Here is a 24011-nt window from a genome sequence, read left to right on the forward strand (position 1 = left end):
TCATGCAATTGCTGGATTAAAATCACATTCTCATTTAACATCAAAATGGATTGCTAATAATGCTTTCTTATGATTTAACCTTAAAATCCGGTTTAAAAAGTCAGTTTTGAAAAGGTTAAAAACATTTACACAGCAAGATTCCCCCCTTCACAGACCAGCTAATACTTGCCTGTGTCTGATAACTGGCAGAACAGACCACATAGCTCATTTTTCCTTTTTGTTATTCTAACCTGAGAAATTTCTTAAATGCTTCTTACTGGGCTTTCATATTTGGCAATGTCACTTTCATTACATAGCAAAGTGTGATTTCTCATTCTTGTCAGAGACCAGTCTTTCACTACTTATCCCAAAAGACACTCTCACAAACAGGAGTTACATTAGCATAAATCTGCTTCTGTGAATAGTATGCCCCTTTGGCAAGTTAAACCTTGTTAGTAATACCATCAGAACACTAACCTCAGGATGTCAAGTTCCCATCAGTTGTGTAATTCCTAGTATTGTGCGCTTTGAAAATATTTACTTTGGCATGTTATACTTTGTAGCATAGAGAAATTGATTTTTTGTGCTTACTCCCAGCCTTATAAAATCTGTCTTTTCCATTTATTCAAGCCCTTTTCCTTGCCACCAGTTATCTCCCTTTCTCATAGCTGCAACAGAAACAGGACATAAAGCACAGAAACACATTTAAAATGTGAGATCAAAAAAAGTTGATGAGCAGCAGACAATGCAGTCTTGTAAAACACTTTTAGTTGATGAATGAGCTTGTAAAACGCAAACCCCATAAATCTTTTGGTAGAGCATCCAGGCCTCCAATTTTAAATTTGTAGATTTACTTATATTTCATTTCAAACCTTCCACCATTCAGTGTTTTACTACATTTAAATGCACTAGTCACTTCATACTTGCTCCCAATATACAGAAAACCAACACTGTCTAAAGAAGAGATGAAAAACCACTTGAAACAAACAATTTAACTTCCAACAAAATACAACTTCTTTTGCATTTTCAGTAAATTTGTATGTTAAATAATTTGGCTTATTAAAAATAGTTGCATTTCAGTTTTACCTAAACTTATCTGATTTGCAAGTGAACCATGATTTCAGCAGTTACCACTCCCGTCTGACAGACTAAATTTCAAGAGAATATATCTATATAGACTAGAGTTTTGTTTGCTTCATACTTTGCCTATTAAAAACCATTATGCTAACCATGGAGATCAATGAAGTACTTGATTTGAAAGGTGAGAAGTTACATATCCTGAGAAATGGCTGGATTTTTCTGTTTGTTTCTGTGTAACTCTGGTCATTACTGTACTAAAATTAATACTGAAATGTTCTGGGTTTTCCACTCCTCTGCTGACTAGTTTTAAAAAAATGTTACAGGAGATTAATACGAAATAAGATGTGGACAGATACCGTACACAGCTGATGCATGAAAACCTCTTATCCTACCATAGTTTGCTGTCATTTTTGATCCCAAAAGAGGAAACGACAGACTCTGGATTCTCTTTAATGCATTCATAATCCTAAATTTTTATTTTTCTACCCATTAAAAAAACCGTAAGGAGGTAACTTAATTATTTTGATAAACCTTAGTTTCACATACATTTTTATTATTATATATTTAAACTGTATTTTCTATATCAGCACTGAGTGCACTTTAAAAAGGACCTCTGTTGAAATATCTCCAACAGGTCTTTATAGCACCATATAATCTGCTGCTGATTTAACTGCTTAAAATCAGACTCTTTGTGGCACTGCTTCTACAGAAAAATTATTACATTCTTACTTACTCTGGCATTCTAAAAAAAAAATCTAGAAGAAAAAGTTTATGTTACCCAACTGAATGCATGTAACAGTTAATTACTAGACACTCCATTTTCACTTATTCCAGTTTTGTGCAACTGATCAATGAGTTGCTACATGATTCCTCTGGAACAGCACTTTTTAATTCAGTAGCAGAAAAATCTCATGGACGCATTGAATGAAGTGTCTCTCACTCTTCACTGAATATTGAAAGTTTCTTTTTACAAGATTTGATGCTGCCCCTTCTATTATAGCTCATTTTCAAGTCATACTAGAGAAAATTAGTGACAAACACAAGAGGCCAAGTACTGGCAAGCCACAGTACAACACAATAGGAATAGCAAGGGGATACAGAGGCAAGAGGAAACCAAGGTACCCGGAACAAACTAGAAATACAGTAAACGCAAGAGAGCATCTTCACTCTACAGCAAATTTTACATTCTTTCAATACTTAGTTTGTTTTCAGCTGATACACAATTCAGAATTTATTCAGAATTAAAAGAATACACAATGTGATTAAACATGAAGTACATGAACTATTCACGTGCTAACAAATGCTGCCATTGCTTTTTCACAGGTAAAACTGAAGCAAGTGTGTCAGAATGGCATTTGGTTGAAATTAAAGTAATGCTGGTACTTCACCATTTTTGATAATCGTTACCTAGAACAGTCAAAGTCAGTGACCATCTACTCAACGTTGCATGAGCCTCGTTTTCCAAATATGAGTTCCAGTAAGTGGAAGTACGAATGAGATCAGTTTGAACACATTATGGAGATTTTTAAACTGCATATTTCTGAAGAAAGCGGTCAAATGCATCATAAATCGCTTGTCTAAAACAAGGGAAAAAAGAAGATAATTTGTAAAATTTGGGAAAGGACAGATATAGAAGTGGTATATTTCCATATATTTACAAAGCTATCATCAGAATTTCAAAACAGCATTCAATAAAAACGTGGTATTAGATGGTCTTTTCTCCTTCGCTTATTTCTGGATCTCTCACTTCAATCCAGTAATATATTTATGTTTCAGGAAGGAGTGGGACTGTTTATCAACTTATACAAATGTTAATGAATTAGTGCAAATGTTAATGAATTAGGAGTTTTCTACACAAACATGTCAGGAAATGGGTCAAAGAAACATGCATAATTTATAATTTTTGCGCAACTGTCATAAAATAAGGCTGAAGCTTTAAATAGCATTAAGCTAGTGGTTAGCGTACCTTGACCGGGTATATTGCTATTCCTTTTTTGTTGTTGCTTAGACTTCCTAAATGGGATGTACACTCTTACTAATCCCTTATATTTTAAATTTAACAGCACAAACATTTAACTTTTCAAAACTAAGGCACTGCATTTATATAACTGATTTATATAACTGTCTTCAGAAAGTCAATTCCTAGTACTGCTAAGGCAAGAATTCATGCAAGTACTACGCATCTGCAGTCAAGCTTATATTTTAATTCTCATCTTCAGTTGTGAGGTTATTTTAGTTCTCAGAAGACATTTGCAAAAACACTACCACTGCACAGCACAACATAAGCAGTCACTGCTTAAAAATGATTTTCTAGCATCCAGTGAACAGACTTAACTAAAAGCTTTTATAAGAAAACAAGAGTGAGAAGGAACATTCTCTTGCCATTGGCTTACTGAACAAGGGGAGTTATACTGCACCTCATAAAATGGAAATGCTGACATTCTCTTTAAATTATTTCAGATCCGATAACTTGTTCTTCAAGGCAGTATTTGGTTTTTGTGGCTTTAGAGTAATTATAGACTTGCTTTTAGAAAAAAAAATATGGGTCTCAAAATCATGGTTCTCAACTATTTTTAAACTTTCTTCTTTACCTTACCTAAAGAGTCCTTGTTTGAAAAGGTAGGCACTGACATGACCTCCATCCAGATATCTGATTTCACATCCAGGCCAGATTTCTTGAAGACTGCGCACCCCAGTTCGAGGAATATATGCATCTTCCTTAGCTTGTACAACTATGATTAAACTTGGGTCAACGGGAACTAAAGAAAAACAATCAAAATTTAATTAATCTATGGTAAGAAATAGAAACATGTCAGCTGCTCTCTAGTTCTAACACAATTAAAATTATTCCAAGCTTTAATAAAGTTGTATTTTCTAAAGTCTCCAGCAGAATATATTTGGGTTTTGACATTACAGTAGTGTGGCCATCCCCTTCCCTCCCTTAAGGCAGAAAGTTCACAAGTCTTTAAGGAATGATAGGAGAATTGTCTTTCCTCTTCTCAACAAAACTCTACAGCATTCAGGTAAGTTTTCCGAGATCTCTTTTTTTTCAGTGAGAAGAACTAGGAGACATCTGAAATTCGATAGCACAGAAGCTTCATAAATTTTTTTCCCCTCAAGGAGAGGAGAAAAGGCAACTTTTCATATGAAAGGTCAAAGTGCAGTGTTTACTTTCTATGCTGCTTCCTATATGTTTTAATTACCACATAAAAATCCCAGCATATTGTTACATATATATTTATTACTCATAACCAGAATTGCACCAATCAGATTACTGACTCACAGGAATAACATCAAAATTATGCTAAACACAGAACAGCTCTCCTCCACAAAGAATATATGTGCTACGGTAAAGAGTGACCAGCCAAGATATTTGACAGTGGGGTGTGACAAATAATTTAAAGCCTCTCCTTTCATATATACTAGATCATGTATAGAGGGTATGTAATGCTAAGATAGGTTCGGGTCTTCCATTCAACCTTCCATGGAATCTGAATGTTAGGCAGATTTTCTGACATTCGTCTCTAGACATGCTCCAAGGATACCCTAGCAGGGGATGCAATGTTTGCCAGACCATGGAGACCTGTGAGACAATTGATACATCACTTTGACAAGTGCATTAGGATCACAGATCCTCTTTAAGTTTCAAGACAGGTCAATGCTTTAGCTAAGTGATACCTGGATAAGTGTCTAGATATACCAGAATGTCTGTACTTAGAATAAAGCTTACAGGGTTTTTTTTTCCTGTATACTGAAATAACTTTTAAAGCTTTCAGGAAAGCACTTCACTGGTATTTGTCACAGAACAACCCCAGCTAGCAGTGATCTGGGACACTGTCCAAGTCAAGAAATCTATGCTAGTGTATAAATCTGGATATTTGGGCTTTTTTGACATTTACCAGTGGAGTACTGAATGACAGAATTAAAAAATGAGGTGGCACAGGGTCTCAGGATCAAGAATGTTTTGACATTCAAAGACAACTCTTGTCAGAAACCTGTCTGAAATTGAAGTATGTTCTAGTACATGCTGAGAATCCTCAGTGGGTACACACACAGTTGAACCATTTTTCTGAATGGACGACCACAAAAGCAATTCCAAGCCCTCACTTCCAGCAAAACCCTTTCAATCAGCTTTAAGAAGAAATCACTTACTGCGCTGCCTGCAAGTGGGCCACTGAAAGGGATTTGTCCTAGCTGCCACAAAACCCAGGTTCATCAGAGTTAAGGTTTGCTGGGCTACAGCTCCCTCTGCATGCTACCTATGCCTGTCTTGGGAAACACTATACTCACCAGACCACATCATCCCAGAAGGACCTCTGTGCATTTTCACTGATCACACTTGTCTAAAAGTAGCATTTGGTTCTCAGCTATGTAGGCCACTCTTTATGTGAAGTCAGATTTCTGCTTTATGAGATTTACTTGAATCTGCCTGAAAACCTCATTAGCAGATTAATTAGATCTAGATAGTACCAACATCACACAGATGCTTTTTCTTTTGAATAATACAAATTGATACTAACTCGTATCTGAAAGTAGCCACAGCAAAGCAGGGAAAAATGAGCAAGGAAACTAAAAGGCAAATTTTTAATTCACTTTATCATTGTTTGCCCATTAAGAAGAACAAGAAAAACAATGAGGCAACGGAGTGATAAATCGATGCTACTGAATAATACTCAAGATATTTTCATATTTTAGCCAAGGTGCCAGCAGGTTTACACAATGGAGAATGAAAGAAATACCTTTCCTTCCATGATATTTTATTTAGTTTTCCAAACTGCACATTAAAACAAATATATCCATACCTGAGAAGTTAGCTACATGGGTACATTCATCCATTACTCCTTTCATGAACCTTAAGGATTCTCTCTGTAAAGTGTCACTCTTTCTTCTTTTATTTATCCTCTGTCCTTGTTGGCTGGTTAAGTTTTTATTGCTGTTGCTACTGGTTGAAAATGTTTGATTTATGCACTGCATTTTAGGAGCATCTTGTATTAAGAGTCTTTCTGATGAGGCACTTAAAGTACTTTTATTTGTGGTAAAGCTATGAACAGCTTCTGTAGATACAGTCTTGTTTGAGGAATCAAGGTCAAACATTCTGGAAGTCACGTCCACATCCTCCAGACTGTCCACACTGTCAGGGAAGTTTTTAACAAAGTCTTGTCCCATTTTGAAAGAATCCGTCTAAACAAAGACAACAGGTCATTTATTAAGAGTTTCTCTTTTAAACCAGTTGGTTAATCTTATTTTTAAGATCAACTCAATATGAAAAAAAAGAAAGAAAAAAAGCTATAAACAGCACTGCTCACGGTACTTATTTTCAGCCTTCATATCACTCAATTAATTAAATCCTGACCATCATAACCTCTTGATAATTTAATTCTACATTTCTGTCAGCTTAAAAAAATGTAGAAAGTACTTATATGTGGTAGCTTATGATACAAACATTTGTCTGTTTTTAATTCTGTATTAAACTGAATTTATAATTGCAGTAATTTAAGCTTAAATTTCTGGGCAAATAACTCATAAAAGCTATGCATTTTTCAGATTTTTTTCCCCCACTCTCAAAAGAGCAGTAATATCTTTTTGGCAAAGTATTAAAAAATTAACACTTACAGCACTTTTTCACAACATGAAAGATAGGCAATAGTAATAAACAGAGGTGCCCAGATCTAATGTTAGGTTTAGGACTGAAAAATCTACTGTCTATAATATTGGGAAGACACAAGCTGGAAATCTTGCATTGTTTTTTCTTTTCATGTTAGAATCATGGAGTCATTTAGGTTGGAAAAGACCCAAAAGATTACCAAGTCCAACCCTTAACCTGGCTGCCAAGTCCACCACTGAACCATGTCTAAGTGCCACATCTACATGTCTTTTAAATACCTTCAGGGATGGTACCACTTCCCTGGGCAGCCTGGGCTGTTTCTCTTGTCCTATCGCTTGTGACTTGGGAAGAGAGACCAAAACCACCTCACTACAACCTGCTTTCAGGTAGTTGTATTGTAGGTGGCCATGAGGTCTCCCCTCAGTCTCCTCTTCTCCAGACTAAACCCCCCCAGTTCCCTCAGCCGCTCCCCGTACGACCTGTGCTCCAGACCCTGCACCAGCTTCGTTGCCCTTCTCTGGACACGCTCGAGTCATTCAATGTCCTTTTTGTAGCAAGGGGCCCAAAACTGAACACAGGAATCGAGGGGTGGCCTCACCAGTGCCCAGTACAGGGGTCAGATCCCTTCCCTGTCCCTGCTGGCCACCCTATTGCTGATACAAGCCAGGATGCTCTTGGCCTCTTGGCCACCTGGGCACACTGCTGGCTCCTGTTCAGCCAGATGTTGATCAACAGCCCCAGATCCTTTTCTGCTGGGCAGCTTTCCATCCACTCTTCCCCAAGACTGTAGTGTCACATGGGGTGGTTGTGACCCAGGTGCAGGACCCAGCACTGAGCCTTGAAGACTTCTGTCTGCTCCATCAGTCTTCCTGGAGTTTATTTTACTTCAAAATGGCAAGCGCCTAAGTAACTACCTCCACCACAGCCCCTCTTCTCCTCTTTGAAAAAGGACTGTCACAAAGCAAAGAATCTTAGGAAAAAGGTTTTTTATCAAAATTGGCTAAAGACAGTGTTGCAACATAGGAGCAATTCTCAAAAAGTTATCACTCCAGTCTAGATGAGTGGCAAGGCAACAAAATTCCCCTTGGGAAGACTCTTTTAACCATGGTCAAAAAGAGTCAGGAAAAAGCAAAAAAAAAAAATGCAGACAATAAATTATATTTCATAAGGAACAAGAAAGTAATTACAAAAGTTCTACCTCATGTTTACTCCAACCTCCTGTGGAATAAAGTGTAAAGCTCAGGAAGGGCTTGCATCACACACAGAGACCTAGCACTTTAAACAAACTAGACAATAACTTAACATTGCTACCCATTAATAATATTCGACAGCATGGAATATTTGAAAGCAGTTACTTCAAAGGGCAATAAATCATGTTTTTATATTTGCATGCCTGGCTATTGGCTTTCCAGACTATAAAGCCAGCTACTGGGAAATATTATTTACAGTTTCAGTGTTTTGACTGAATTAATTTTATGTTGCAGATTACACTAAGTGTGGTCATGGAAAAAACTTGTATCATGGGCTATACTTACATTATACAATCAAAATATTAGCTTCTGTTTTTCGGAAGGATTTCCTTCAAAGATTAAATTTATCAAAACCATAAGGAAACAAGAGGCAAGCATGTTTTAGGTAACAACTGGCTACTTCTACTGGAAGTAAAAAGAAGTTACATTATTTGTTATTGCACATATAAACATTAACAAATAGGGAAAATAAACTATACTTACACCACAGTATTCAAGCATTTGAATGATTTCTTCTTCATAAACAGTTTGTGTAAAATACTGTTTCTCTAGCTCTCTCCAGTTCACTGCTTTGCTCAACACACCCTGAAGATTATAAACACAAGTGTCCAGTACACAAGTAAAACCCTGAGATCACTCTAAAATAATGATACACAGAAAATGTATCTGTTCCTCTCTGTAACTTGATTTTTCCAGTAGAATTCTGCTCAAGTTTCCAGATAACCCTTAGAATTACTGGAATCAAAGCATAAGCGCTTATTGTAACATAGGACATGGAAACCCACCACCTTTTAAAAAACAAGCTAAAAAAAAGAAAAAATAAAAGGAACAAAAAAAGAAGCAAAACCCAGTCCACTTAGGGCTTACACACACCTAGACTGGGCTAAACCAACAATGGGTGTCAAAGCCGGTCTATTCATTCACCTACCTCGGCAGCAGTAGTGAAAACATGGCAGTAGCAGCATTATTATATGACTACTTAAGTCAGGCTTTGTGCAGAGGAATACATGTTTTCACAGCTTGCTCCCTCACTCTCCCACATTCAGACCAGGACTCATTGTCCCACAGACCAGAGACCAGCCCCTAATGTGGTACAAGTCCCACTGCAGTAGCTCAAAGCGACCCTCCTTATCATTGGTTGTCTATTGTGAGCAGGAAGGGGGAGTTTGTCACTAGTCACTAATAGAGGCCGAAGGGTGATGAAATGCCCTAACTGAAAAGGTGAATGTGGCCAACCTAAACGTTTTAGCTTGCAAATCTGATTACATTCTACTATATATATTACCAAAAATAGATGTTAATTACCGTAGTGAAGACTGCAGAAGCTGTTGACCAGGAAAGACACGGAATCAATGGCAATGGTTTAGGCCAGTTTGTCACTGCCAGTGAAGCCATCTAGAATCAAAGGCACTTATTACACACTTTAATATGGAATTCACAATATGGTAAAAATAACTCTCTCACCTTCAATGTATTTGTGACAATGAAGGACTGTGACAGTTGGATATACTTTCACCTATATAGAAGATACAGACTACTCTTCATTATTTCCCTAACAATAAACATTGCTCTGGATAGGACTAATTTCAAGGCTGAATGTTTTGGGTTTTTTTTAATAAGAATTCCCAATGGAATACTTATTCTGAGCTTTTACTTGTTTAGAACCATGAAAAACATCTGTAAAGCCTTTCCATCAAGCTCCTGCAGGCTTATTTCAAGGCAAAATGAAAGCAATCTACAAGGACTATTAAAATTCTATACATTTAAAATTTGCATGCTGGAAACAAAATGTGGAGGAAAAGTAATTCAGCATGTCGACTCTTTTCCTGTCCTTTAAAGTTTAAATTATCACTTTTTCATCAGTTCTCAGAACACAATTTTGTGAATATTCTGTTCATCCCAGAAAAAAACAGAGCAAAGAAGCTCAATGTACACAAGTTCCCTATATGGTATGCTCCTGACAAGTTTTATTTTATTGCTCTAAACTGAAAATACTGTAAACCCCTTTAAAAAATACCCCATGTCTGTGGATGGATACAACTGAACTATAATTCTATTCCAATTATTTCTTATTAATAAAAAGTTACAAGAACACCACATATCTATGTGCTGGTAGCCAGAAAGTCTGACTTTTCTTCTTAGCTCCAGCTCTCCCTATCAGTAGAACTGAATTATTGCTACCTACCTTCTGTTGTAGAACACATTCTACAGATGATCAACAGTAAATATGATTTATTTCCCCGGTTTTAAATTCTATCAGAAGACCTATAAGTAAGTCAGGACTAGCTGAAAATGTATCTTCCTGGACTAAGAAAATTTTCAAAGTAGTTTCCAAACTCACTCTCCCAGATACTGCCTCCTTCTATACCCCCACTGTGTATGACCCCTGGTATAGGATACAGTGCTCAATTATTCCCATAGCATCTGCACAGCATTGAAGTGTCCTGCAGAGTTAGTGGTGCATATACCAGTTTGAGAATTCCAATCCAACTTCCAAATAAGACAGGGAAGGCATGTTTAACACAGAACTCGTTTCATCGGTGACGATTATGTGAATCAAAGGCACTTTGTACATTTATGACATTTTTTACATTTACAGAGTCATAAAATTGTGCTTTGGGGGAAAATTATTTTCCTTTCAGTAGACACTACCATTACCAACATTATTTACTTAGCTACTAACAACAAACAAACAAGAATCAGCAAAACAAAGGTATATTGTTTTAATAAGCTTCATACGTGTGTCTCACAGACCAATGATTATCTGTAGACACAAACAGTAATATTTTAACTGTGTATTAGTCTTTCAAGCATCTTACTAATACACTGTTGTATTAGTTTGAATATGCACCACATCATACACAAAATGTTATCCACCTCACCACTGAAATCTTCTCTAATCAATACCAATGATTGGGGAAAAAACAGATGAATTGATAACAGAACTGACAACAAAAGTCACTTCAATTACAACATGCCTACAAAAAGCAGGCATTTCATACAGTGCATTCAAACACAAAAGTTTAAGCAAGAAGAACGGAGAAAAAGAGATATAACTAGCAATTGATCAGTACAGACATTCTTTCAGAAAACATTTCTCCACCCCTTGTGGAAAAAAAGATAATTATGTGAGAAGCTTATATTTTTATGAAGCCTGTCAGGAGACAGCTGACAAAGGGCTCTGTGATTTGTCAACACTTATTGAGGATTATACTAATTTAGCACCACAGAACATGAGAATTGCAAATAATTTGTTTCTCATGACTCTAAATGTTTATTTTAAAGTACTTCTGAGAGGAACACTATAAACCAAATTATTTCCATATGCTAAATGATCAAATGAGAAGTTAAAACAAAAATTACTGAACAGGAAATATAAAAGCTTACATGTCCTCCCATGGATATTCCAGTCATCCCTAGCGGTCCATAGCCTTCTCTCTCTAGCCAGTGCAAAAGAGCTGCCGATTCTAGTACAAGAGCTCCTCCCATCACAAACAGGTCCGAGACATTTTTTAAACATGACCGTCTTTTCTCCCCAAAAAAGGAAAATATAGGATTTATTTTCTAGGATTAGATTTGGACAGTTCTCATAATTCTATATATACTTTTATACAAAGCCTGATCACAGTCCCAGAGAATTTTGGAGCTGAACTCCTGATGATTCAACAGGAGAAAAAGCAAGTCCAGATTCTCTGGCACCTGTACTTTTTCATCTAAATGAGAACTAGGAATAAGGCACCTGCTAAGCTTCTAATGTTATGTCACTGACAGTCTGGTCTTCTAGAAACAGATATTACCAACATTAGAATCTCATTGGTAGACATCTTCTGTTATAAAGTATCTTTTAGAAATAGAATCAAAGTGATACAGTCCTAGACATACACTATCTCACTTGCAGAAAAAGTCCTTTTTTTTTTTTTCTTATTTACCTGTTTTACATCACTGAAAAATTGCACACAACATTTGAAGAGCAATCAGTATGTCAGCTTTGGAAGCACTCATCAGTGTCACTGTAAGACTGAAATTGTGAAGTGGGAAGTTTGTCACGGTACTGAGAAATTCATGTAGTACTGCAAAGCATTAAAACACAGAAGAAACAAAGAAAAAAGTAGAAAGCCATTCAACTGAACCATCAGAGGGACTCTAAAAAGTGACCAAAAAAAAAGTGTATTTTACAGAGCAATTAATACACCTCTAACGTGGGGAGGGGGGCTCTGTATTTTCAGTCTCACACAGCCAGGCTACAGAAGGCTCCGGGCCTCTTCTGCCAGCACACAATCTCATTTGAGATACTCTAAAGTGCAAGGACAATGCTTACCGTGCAAGCCGCAGGAGGAATGAACATAGCTGCTGCAGACCAGTATTTATAGGCTAATGTAATTCTTTCCTACAGCTCTGTTATGAGATTCCTCAGCCCTCTCCAGCTGCTATATTTATTAAACACTGTTACTAGCGTATTAACTAAAACCACTGCTGCTGCTTTGTAACCTTGTATTGAAGGGGGACGGTTACTGGTTGGGGTTATTAGACTGAGCACTCTCCTTTCAAAGAATCCTTCTCTACATTGTGCATTATTAAGCTGTCAAGCCAGACAACTGAGAACAGAGTTAGAAATATCCTTGCCAAAATATTTAATTTATTCTTCTGCATCAAATCCTCAGTAACTGGAAAAAAAGCCACCACTGGATGTATTCCAGCACACACTTTCTCCTGTCACTTTCTTATAATCTTACACTTCTAAATGCAATAATCAATATATATGTTTAAACATTTTGCTGTAAAATTGTTTTTTGATAGGAATCACCTTAGTTGGTAAATGTAATCCACTGTTTCCACTAACAAACAAGCAACACCAAATTTATTTACATGTCTGTGGTCCCCTTAAAATATCTTGGAAAAACAGAATCTTAGCAATTATAACAGGCAAGCACACTATCTGAACAAAGATTATTCATAGTTGACTGAAATACAATTGCAGCATTTGTACACGCACAGTTGTGAATCAGGAAAATAAACTGGTATTTGCTTGCATTCCCACTCATCTCACGCTATACTGCAAGTTTATCTGGTCCAAACTTTCCTGATCACTGTGATCTCTTAATACAAAAAATGTCAACGCAGCCTAGCAAAGGGTAGACAATTTCACATTAGCAGGTTACAATTGGTCCCTGCTTGAGACTTTTTTTTCTTAATAAGCTACCAAAGCTTACACCACTTCGAGCTTCTCGAGAAAAGAAGTGGTATTTTGAAAAGACAGTATCTGTGATGTAATGGTAATACTTACAATTGATCCTTAGGTTTTCTACACCCATGTAGAAGACTCAAGTTAAAGAAAGTAAAAAAATTATATATAAAAACTGGTAATTAAAATTAAAAAATAAAGTAAAATTAATCATATACATAAATAGCACAGATTAATTAAAATTTGGGACTTGAATTTCGAATGTTTAACTGGAACTAAATCAAGTTAGATGTAGTTTGATGATGTAGTTCGCAACGTAAGATTTTACCTCTGTCAGGTAGATGAGTAGGAAAAAAGTTACTGATGACAGGACAGAACTTAACTTTTTTTTATTTAAATCAATCTTAAATGGTAGCAGTAAGTTTCTCAAAAGTACCTGAGGTGTCAAAGGGTTGCATCTCAGAAGAGAAGACAGGAGAGGCAAGTCTTTTCTGTCATTAATGCATTCAGAAGTCACACAGTATGATGCAGAATGAATGCATAGTTGCGCTCTGTCATGGCTAAAGGAATCCTATCAGTACTTTGATCGGTACACAGATCCATATCAGAACTTTTATTCTAATAACTACAGTAAGAAGCTGTAGAAGACATTTTTAAAAAACCTCAGAAAAGCGGTACTTGGTGTAAAAGTAGCATGTTACATTAACTGTGTTCCACATTGTGTTTTGTGCAATAGTCATACTTTGTTCTTTGCTTCTGTCCACGGAGAAGTGCACTGGAAATTGATCCACAAGGTAGATATTATACCAGTGATACATCTTCTACCTTCTGGAGAGAACGTTGAGAATAAGTATCTTGCTTTTCGCAAAAGGATATAATAAGGATTTTCTAGCAATAGGGAAGCCATACAGGCTTCTTTAATCATTGGACGTGCCATTAATGTGCGTCTCCTCCAGAAGTGCTAAAGAAAAGATGTACAAAGAGATATTAAGATACAATCTGATTAATTTCTCAATGACAAACGATTTCACATTTTACATACTCACATGATCTCCAGTGCCTGCTAAATGAATGCACACAGGTCTATGCTTGCTATTCCATCTTCTGGGTATGATGAACTGAAATCTATGAGAAACAAACACCTATTTTAGCATAAAGAGTATATTTATTTACAAGCTGCACCAGAAAAATTAATCTTAAAAAAAAAAAAAAAAAAGAGTATTTTTGTAACCTATCCAGGCAAACTGCCTGTGATTCAGCAATATCATTTTTCACAAACACATCCAGCAAAGAAAGGAATCCTGAAGTGGGACAGAATAAATGCCAAACAAGAAAAGGAGCCAAGCTGAAAGATCATGTTCCTAAAAAAGACCACTACCTCATCATCACAAATTAAATATTGCAGAGTAGAGAAATGGAACTTCAGATGAAGAGCAGCCTAAACAAGTATCACTAGCTCTCCTAGGCAGCACTGCTGTTTTTTTCCCTGAGAGCATAACCGCTGAAATTGAAGATTAAGATGAGCAATATATTTTAAGTTTTAAAAAAATCAAAAATTCAAATAAAACCCATGTTGGCTGGTTTTGGCTGGGATAGAGTTAATTTTCTTCATAGTAGCTGGTATGGGGCAACGTTTTGGGTCTGTGCTGAAAACTATTCTATACACTCAACATCAATCACTTAATGTCTTCTGCTGCTACTCAAGTAATTTACAGTCTAACTACTGGAAAAAAAAAAATCCTTCCTGAACCATTAGTATTTTCCCCACAAGATGGAGCACTACAGCAGTGTTACACTTCAGAAAAAAATATTCACACAATGAAGAACGATCTTAAGGGAAAACTGTAGAGCATTTCAAAACTGTAACAATACTGTCCAATGTAGCAATCAGCATAACTTGACTACAAACTGTAAGAGAATATAGATAAGGAAACGATCAGTAGTACATTTTTCAGTATGGTACTAATTATTCCAAGAATGTTAAGAGACAGTTTCATTCTCTAACCAATGGAGAGGTGGAAGGGAACTGATCTTTTGACTATCAAACTTCTGATATTCTTTAGTGTTACATGTTTAAATACACATAAAACCACCAACCAGTAACATCGATAAAACTGACCAGGCCAGTATCAACTTGAACTGACAATCTTTCATGTTTAATTTTTAAATTATTAAACAAAGCTTGGGAAAAAAAAATCCATCATGAAAGCTTTAGCTCTAAACTAAAAGCAGACAGAAATTATGCTCTGTTGTAAAGCAGTGTTAGTATAAAATCAGCAAAAATGCCATTGCGTATCTTCTGATCATTAGGGAACATCCAGCTTTCTGTGAGAACTTTTTTTTTTTTTCAGCTTGCCATGTAAGAAAGACATCAGATTGTCTTGCTGCAATTAAATTAACTTACTACTTCAGTACACATATAGTATTTTCATATTCAGTGTAAAAGGAAGGCTGGAATGGTTCCTTCAAATACAATATAACATGCTTCTTTCATATAACAGCTTCTCCTGCTACATATAAAACAAACAACTACTGTCCTGGCTATAGTATCCCTCATTTCCAGCATCCTGCTTATTTGAAAAAAAAAAAACAAACAATTTTTAAAACCCAAGGTATTCCATAGCTTTGTGCAATACGATTTCTACACTCCCCTCGCAAAGGACATACACATAGATTAAACAATCACATGAGTAACATTTATTTTCTCTTCTGAGATCAAAATCTATTTTGACACAATAGTACAAAAAAAGAGTTTGAAATATTTTACAGATAATTTGTATTACAATAAATTAGCTTCACAATAAAATTACTTGTAGACGATTCTTCTTTCTCTGCAGTACTAGTTTCAGAAAGAAAATACCACTTGGCTTCCCTTACCTTGCTACAAGAGATTCGACTGGCAGGATACCTGGGACATAATGAGCTAACGGGGAAATGAAATGCCCCTCGAGGATTTTACAGTCAGATTGCTCCTCAACCTACAAAGAGAATGGGATGATAGCAGTAAGTTTCACATAAGTGTTTAACTTGCTCAGTTAACAAGCAAATCTCTCAAAGAAGAATTTGTTACAGGACACAAATGTACTTAAAAACCCCAAAGATAAGGTCTATTTCAAACATAGGGATACACATATTATCAGAGTCAAAACATTTGTTTCAAACTTTGCTTTTATTAAATGACCTATAAAAGGAATCAAGGAATAAAGTTTAGTGCTGTCCCATTTTAAACATGCTGTCCCATAATACATACTAAGTTTCAAGCATTTTTTGAGCTTTAAGATCTGACATCCCATCCCCCAACTATTGTATTAGTGGGAAAAACATAAAACAGTATCCATACAGCCACTGCTTTATTTTTCTCAGTTTCATTCCATTCTCCACTAGTAGCTAACATGACCGTTCATTTTCCCATCCCTTCCAACCCCATGTCCTATTTTTGCCATTGTCTCTTAATTCTACCCACTGCAGTTCAATTAAAAAAAAATAAAAATATCAAACCAGCAAACTGTTAATAGTTAAGCTTGCCACATCACAGACCTACAGTACATTTATTTGACTTTAGAACTACTGTTCATTTCTGACCTCCTATTCACACCTTCTGGATTGAAAAGTCTTCAGGGCAACGATTACTTGTATCTGCACACCTCACCTGGAAGCACAGAGCCTCCTTTTCCCAATCAAGAGCATTTCACATTACATTGATTTATTTTACCTCTACAGCCTCACTTCCTCTTCCCTCGCAGATAAATTCTAATGTGCTTGTCTTGATACAGAGCAACAGGGAACACCAGTGAAGTCAGTTGGTGCCATCTGTTAGAAAAGTGGTGACCAGCAAAAGCTAACTGAACATTGTCAGAGGTGCATTCACTACTCCACCTCCATGTACTCCCTCGCAGCAAGTCATGCTAGGATAATGTCAGAGATCAGGAAAATAGATTCACATGACATCAAGATTCAATTCTTCTATCATATAAAAACAGCCTTGTAAGTACTAAGTTGATTTCACTTTTATATACCATCAGGACAATAAATTTTGTTAAACTGCATCATCTCTTGCTTTTAAGTACCTTGTCAATGAACACTGGGTAATCTTTCGAAACCAGCGTCTGGCATTTTTCCCTGTTTCCAATAATTTTTCTGAATTCAAATATTCTGTTGAAAGGAAACAAGTAGAGAAGATTCAACTTTTAATCTAAAAAAAAGAGAAGATATATATTTTTTAAATGTCAGGAGCTAAGTAAGCCACAAAGAAAACAAAATTTACGAATCCAGCTTTGTGTTTACAGATTAATCAGGCTACCATAGGGTAGATAGAGAAGAATGTTTTTGAGTTTAAAAAAAAAAAAAGACTCAGGTACATTACTTGTAGTTGCACAGCTCTTAAATAGTATTTTACACGATATGTTGAATACTTGAAGTCATTTTTCAGTGCCAAATTAAGACATAGCAACCTCCTACACATACACATCCTTGTAGCCACATTGGGGCAATACAGACTGAACAGGTGAAAAACATGCTGTACTGCCAACACCAAAGCGTAGTTGCCAATGATCTGAAGTGTAGCTGGAAACAAGTTAGTAGCAGCACTTCGGGAAGTTCATGAATGACACCAACAGGAGGGTGAGGTTGACAGCTGGAAGGTAGTGCTACCATTTGGAGTGACCTGGATACGCTGGAGGTCAACAAACATGCTAAAGCTCAACAATAAAACTGCAAAGTCTTGCACCTAGGACAGGACAGCCCCATGCAACAATACAGGCTGGGAACTTCCCAGCTAGGTAGCAGCCCTGCAGGAAAAAGGGTGGGGTTTCTCCAGAGTCAGCTGCACATCCTTGCAGCTAAGACCAACAGCATACCCTCCACATTTAGCAAGAGGGCAGCCAGCAGGTCAAGGGAAGGGGGTTTGCACTGCCTGGTGAACAGAAGGCTAAGGGGCAAATCTAGTTGCAGTTTTCTGCCACTTAAATGGGCTGTAGAGTCTTACAGAGAAAATGAAACAAGACTCTTCTCAGAAGTATACGGTGAGAGGACAAGAGGCAATGGTTGCATGTTGCAACAAGAAAATCCTATTGGAACATAGTGAAAGATTTTCTTCACAGTGACAGAAAAGATTGCCCAGAGAAACTGAATAATTTCCATCCTCAAGGGACTTTCAAAACTCAAATGGATGAGGTGCCAAGTGACTTGAATCAGCTAGAAGTTCTCTTTGTTCTGAACAGGGATTTGGACTAGATGCCCTCAAGTTGGCCCTATCAACCTTAAATAGTCTATGATAAGAATAACATGCTCATTCTTATGGTTGTAAATACACACAACAATGTCACCTAAACAACTAGACCAGCACATTTGGGTGGAAAGTATAGATAGAACAGTGTAACTAGCATGACCTGTTCACCTCCCCAACACCAGAGAAAACCAAACCAAAAGGACAAAGAAAATCCAATTTATCACCATATCAAAAATAGTTCTACCATATAGCCTTTGCTTTTCTTATACAGAACGTAAGTACTGCTGAGAAAATAAGAGTAAAGGTATAAGATGTGAGCAAGCAGGGTAAGCTAAATAAAGTTTTGCTTGACACCGAATTCTCAAAAAACACTGCATTTATGTATTTCCTCTGAAGTTAGGATACTAAAGGCTAAATCTTGCACATGTTGAGAATTTCAACTCTTGCTAGTGAGTTGAGGATAAAGCACTAGGATATAAACAGTCATCACCTCAACAGTGTGCACATAAAACTTCAGATTAGATCTAGACAGGGTAGTCTGTAATATCAGCCAAGCTCAGTTAATGTTTGAAGTGTAAGAAATTTAGTAAGTTCTTCTAATGGAGCTTCACAGTGATCAGTTAAAAAAAAAAAAAAAAAAAGACAACACTGACACCGTTTCTGGCATGACAGGGCATGCATACTAGGGAGTGATACTCCCTCCTCCCACCAGCCAGTGTGAGAAGTCATGAAGAGGTGTTCTTCATCCAGGTGAAGCCAGGCTGCTGGGGAACAGTTAATCTTCTTCCCATTCAGGGAAATACCTAGAACAAATTCTTCTTCCACTTTCCAGACCACCAAGCCTGCCTCACATTTCCCCCACACATTTTGATCTCATGTGAGAGGTTTATTCCCCACTATGGAAAAGGAAGAGCCATAGTTGATACCATTATTACTATTTATTTACTACTGTTTGACATTAGTGTGATTACCCTTATAGACCTCATACAAGAGAAAAGCCTTGCCTACCATTGCAATAGCTGACAGTAGAATTAGTCAGAAGTTCCCCTATATAGATAACAACTGTGTTGAGGAGAGATGGGGATGGAGGGGAGTGAAACTTCATCATGTCTCACCAATAACCTAAAAGTTTTTAAGAGATGGTTTTGATAACATTAAAATGTTCAGATACATACACACAACCAGAAAACAGAAATGCTGCAATAAAATTAAAAGCACACTTTTTTTTGCTTATTCCAACAAAAGTAAACATTTTAAAAATATAGCATTCTCATTCTGTAGGAAAGTCTGCTACTTCAAAAAATCAGCTGAAGACATACAAAGCAATCCAAGTGCCATTGCTACATGAGATGTTTCACTTGGATTTAAAAATGAAAGACACCCCCCCCCCTAACTCCACTGCCAGAGTGAACAAAATTTTCCTTCAGTATCTTGTTTTAAATTTTATTTATTGATTTTTCAAATACATAAGAATTAGCTTATTAAATGCAGATTTATAATTTCCTAATTAAATATTACATAATCCAGAATATATATATTCAGTCACTTCATTTTTAAACTTAAGAAATGCAAGTTGTCAACTTCCAGGTGTTACTCCTAAGAACAACTAATAAAAAAAATCAGCAAATATTTTAAAATTAAGAGGTATTTCCATTTTTTTTCTTATTTTCAAAGCATCTGAAAAGAATGAGTTAATTACTTTGGGCTACAAGAGAAATTTTTCATTACATCTTATACTTTTAAAGCTCATTATTATTAAGCAGATACAGAAAGCTAGCAAGATCCTCTTTAACATTAAACTGAACAATTCCTCTGCAAAAATTCAGCAAGTCTGGTGTTTAGAAAACACTTTCAGAGATGCTGCCTGAAATACGTTATCATATACGCACAAGTGAAAGACTTTTCCTCCCTTGCTATGGAAACACATGACTTCCCGAACAAAAGAAACTATAACACATCTGGGCAGGGTTTTTTTTAAATACAGGATAGTAACAACTGTTGGTACTTCAAAGGTTGTTTTTTAATTTTAATAGAAACTACTATTTATGTTGTTATTTTTCAACAAGTCACCTTTTCAGATCCTCTGGCTTTCCCCATCCTCTGATGAAAAGTTTAGTGAGGAGAAGCTTTCTGTACAAGACATCTAATTTACTTACACCCATTAGCAGCAAAATGACATCTAGAAAAAAGAACAGATAAAAACAAGGCAGTTAAAGGGCTTAACTTCAGTGGCAAGTTCATTAATTGTTACACAAAGTAGGTTCTTATTCTCGTATTTATATTAATGAAAAGCCATACCGGTTTATTCCGAGGAATCTAACCTTGACACTCAGGTCAATTCCTTCCATTTTAAACAAAATAAAGGCAGTTAATACAAACTTTAGTTTTTTTAAGAAACTGGAATTCAGGAGTAGGAATTTAACATGCCCAATATAACCAGAAATTTATTACATAATTGATGACAAGTTAACTAAAGAGGCACACAAGGTCACAGAACTACACCTTCAGCAAGTCCTAACTGCATCTTACTTGAACTGATAAAACAAAGAGCAGCATTGATCTCTGTCCTGTCAATACAGCTGTGATGGCAAAAAACTTTTCAGCCAACATGGGCTTTCATAAACACATCCTGGAATGAAAGCTTGAAACAGTATTTGGTTTTAAACTAGAAGACTAGATCTCTAGCTATGTAATTACTAGTTTACATTAAAAAAAAAAGAGTAGCTCCCATCACTGATGCACAGAAAGCTTATTTTTGTAAACTTGTCTTCACTGGTGTCTCAAACATATACCCTAACCCTTATTTTTTCCACTCCTTTACAGTTTTTGACAGCTCATTTCTTATGGTTTTGAAAGTGATGCTCCTGCTGCCTTCAGGATAAAAACAAAAAGATTAAAAAAAAAATAAATCACACCATCAAAATCTTTGCCAGTATCATTTACCTTTCAGCAAATACACTACCTCAAATATAGCTAAAGCCAACAAGATTTTAGACAAGCTAAGTATTATTTTCAAAGCAGTACTTACTGAAGTGAACAGGGAGCCACTACTGTCCTTTTCCAATGAGGAAGTAAGTAAAACCAGAAAAAAAAATCTGGTTTCTTGGTCAGCAGGATACAGGTTATTCAACTAAAAAAAGGTCCAGGACCTGTGTACACCTAAGAAAACAACAGATTTAATAATCAAAGACTTGATTAGTAAGTTACCTTCAACTATTTTATAGTATTTCCAGATCCCTCCATACTAAATGGTCTAAATAACTTCATCAGACTCCAAAATAATGTAATTAATGTGGTTTTTTTTTCATTTTAAACCAAAGTTCATTTATTCTGCCACACTTTGATACAGTCATTCTTCAGATAAACTTGTCTGAACATAACAAGTTAAAATTGTGGTCAGATTAATAAATACATTCCTTTGCATTTCTGAAAAGCCAATACTTAGAATTAATATACAGAAAAAAGAAAATCACTAACACCTCAAGTAAGTTACTTTCAAAACAGAAATTACAGACATTGTAATGTACTTCAACACTTCCAGCTGACTGTGATCTTATTACTCTGATCCGTATCTGTGTGGTCTAATAGAATCACACCCTCAACACAATCTTTTTCCTTGCCCTCTCTTGAGATATCCATGTGCCATTGGGCAGTCAGATGGGAAATGTTTGCCAGTCTCTGCAAGGTCCACCCTCTGCTTTTTGGAGCAGGGAGACAGCTTGGTGTTTTCCTGATGCTAGAAGAGAACTGGGTGGTAGAGTCAGGGACAGCAGTGCAGAGAGGCCCCTCTACAAGGCCAGGAAGACAGTTTAGAGTGAATGCACGTAAGTAAATCTGTGCTGTCAAAAATATACTAAAACTAGATTTGCAGTTCTATCAGTATACCGCTTACCAGTAATTGTGAAAAAAACTTTAATAAATGTTTTGATGTTTCACAAAGAAGCCTTGCATGCTTTGTTCAGTTGTTCTTTGGGGTTGGGGCTTTTTTCCTCTTTTTTTTTTTGTTGTTTTTGTTTTGAAAAATCCTCTCCAAAATAAAAGCCAAGTAAGAGAGAAAACATGAAGATGTTGATTTTGCTGAGAGCTTGAAGGCTGGCATGATGAGCTCTCTCTGTTGCACCAAAGGAATGTCAAAACAAGTTTCTAGACGAGTACATTATATTTAAATGCAACATTGATTGAGGTGAAAGGGTTGGCTCATCCTGCATTGTATTTCATTGATTGAATAAAGGCTCTAAAGTAATTCAGGATATTTCAATTAATCAGATTCCAAGATTAAACCACTACTGGAAAGAGTACAGGAAACACTATAACAAAGAAATATTTCAAGTACATGAAGTATGTTGCATAGAAATTCTCAGAAATATTACTGAGAGAAAGTAGGGGTCATTCTCCCATTTTGTTTATCAAAAGGGTAGGCCATGCTTCAAGTCACTGCCCATCAGTTTACATGGAAAGACAGTTACAAATACTTTTACTGTCAGAAAATGCAAACCCAACTGCTGGAGGCTGAAGTTTTGTAACTTCACAGCAGAAGAATGTATTTTAACAGTGAGAGTTTGAACTTGAAAAAAGAATCAGCAGAGCTTGTTCCAGAATGTGTCTGGATTTCCACCACTTGATACGTATGTGTCACATCACAATCCCTTTCTAAGACAGGTCAGCTGAAAGCAGTGACCTGAGAGATACACACAACCTGCATAGTTGTGTAGCCCAAGAAACTGCACCTGTGTTAGCAATATTCAACAAGTATATTGTTAACACAGTAAGCTTTACATAACTGTAAATTGTGAATAGAAATTGTAGCACATACAAAAGCATATTAAGAAGTGATCCACTAAAAAAACCCAAACCCCAACCTATATTTTAAAATAGTATTTTCCAGACAAGAAGACAAGGAAACCTAAAGATAAATTATAACTAGGCTTTTGCTCTATGAAGTGTTTTTCTGTGCTTCCAGAATCCTCATACTGCACAAGTTTTTGGTGTGTACACTTATTTCATAGAAACAGACCCAAAGATTCATCCAAACCCCAACATATAAAAGGTCAGCTATTCCTTTTTATCCAGGGCATGCAGCTTAAGTTACAAGAACACCACCACTGGAAAGTACATAAAGACTTTATTAAAAGGCCCAGTCTACTGCTTCTTTACATGGAAAAAGAGACAGCTCCCACCAATAAGTCAATCTGAAAAAGCCAAAAAGGTCTATCTATTTTACACGGTTGACTCCTTAACTTCCCTGTCCTATTACTTCTTTATTTCAAAAAAATCTCTCTTCCAATTAACGTGGGGCCATGCTTTTTTTTTTTTTCTTTTCCCGCCAACAGAAGAAAGATTGCTTAAAAGAAAAAAAAAATCAAAATCAAAGAATTCACGGCGACAAGTCAGAAACAAGCCCCACAACCCTTTCACGCGGTGGGATGCAGAGAAGCCCGCGGATAAACAAAGCGGCCTAAGGAAGAAGCGTTCCACCGAGGGCCGAGCAGCTCCCTGCCGCTGCCCACCTGCCCTTCCTCCGCTCGCCCAGCACTCGGCTACCCGCGACGGGGAGCCTCGCCCCAGCGCTTACCTGTCCAAAGTGCAGAGCTCTACAGACGGTGCCGTGGCCGCCGCCACCCCCCCGGCGCCTGCGGAAACCCCCTCAGGCCGCCCCCAGCGGGACCCCACCGCGGGAAGGGGCGGGGG

The 24011-nt window shown here is 36.7% G+C and overlaps 1 protein-coding gene across 2 annotated transcripts; it reads right to left on the bottom strand.

Moving 5' to 3' along the window:
• On the bottom strand, positions 1–23944 carry ABHD18 (abhydrolase domain containing 18). 2 transcript variants are annotated; one of them, XM_026847695.1, is made up of 13 exons: positions 21352–23944; positions 20394–20502; positions 17164–17248; positions 15974–16074; positions 14143–14221; positions 13973–14057; positions 13199–13226; positions 11302–11440; positions 9220–9309; positions 8398–8499; positions 5862–6240; positions 3656–3818; positions 1–2636 (listed from the first exon to the last, which is right to left on the bottom strand). In XM_026847695.1, the coding sequence occupies exons 2-13, from the start codon at positions 20483–20485 to the stop codon at positions 2585–2587; spliced, it is 1395 nt and encodes a 464-aa protein (XP_026703496.1). In that variant the 5' UTR covers positions 20486–20502; positions 21352–23944; the 3' UTR covers positions 1–2584. The 2 variants fall into 2 exon arrangements, with proteins under 2 accessions (XP_026703496.1, XP_026703498.1); XM_026847697.1 differs by lacking the exons at positions 13199–13226; positions 13973–14057; positions 14143–14221; ... (2 more) ...; positions 20394–20502; positions 21352–23944 and adding an exon at positions 11844–12662.
• Between the last annotated feature and the right edge of the window lie 67 nt (positions 23945–24011).

The sequence above is a fragment of the Athene cunicularia genome (genome assembly GCF_003259725.1).
Source record: "Athene cunicularia isolate RWA chromosome 4 unlocalized genomic scaffold, athCun1 chr4_part2, whole genome shotgun sequence".
In the NCBI taxonomy this organism is placed as follows: Eukaryota; Metazoa; Chordata; class Aves; order Strigiformes; family Strigidae; genus Athene; species Athene cunicularia.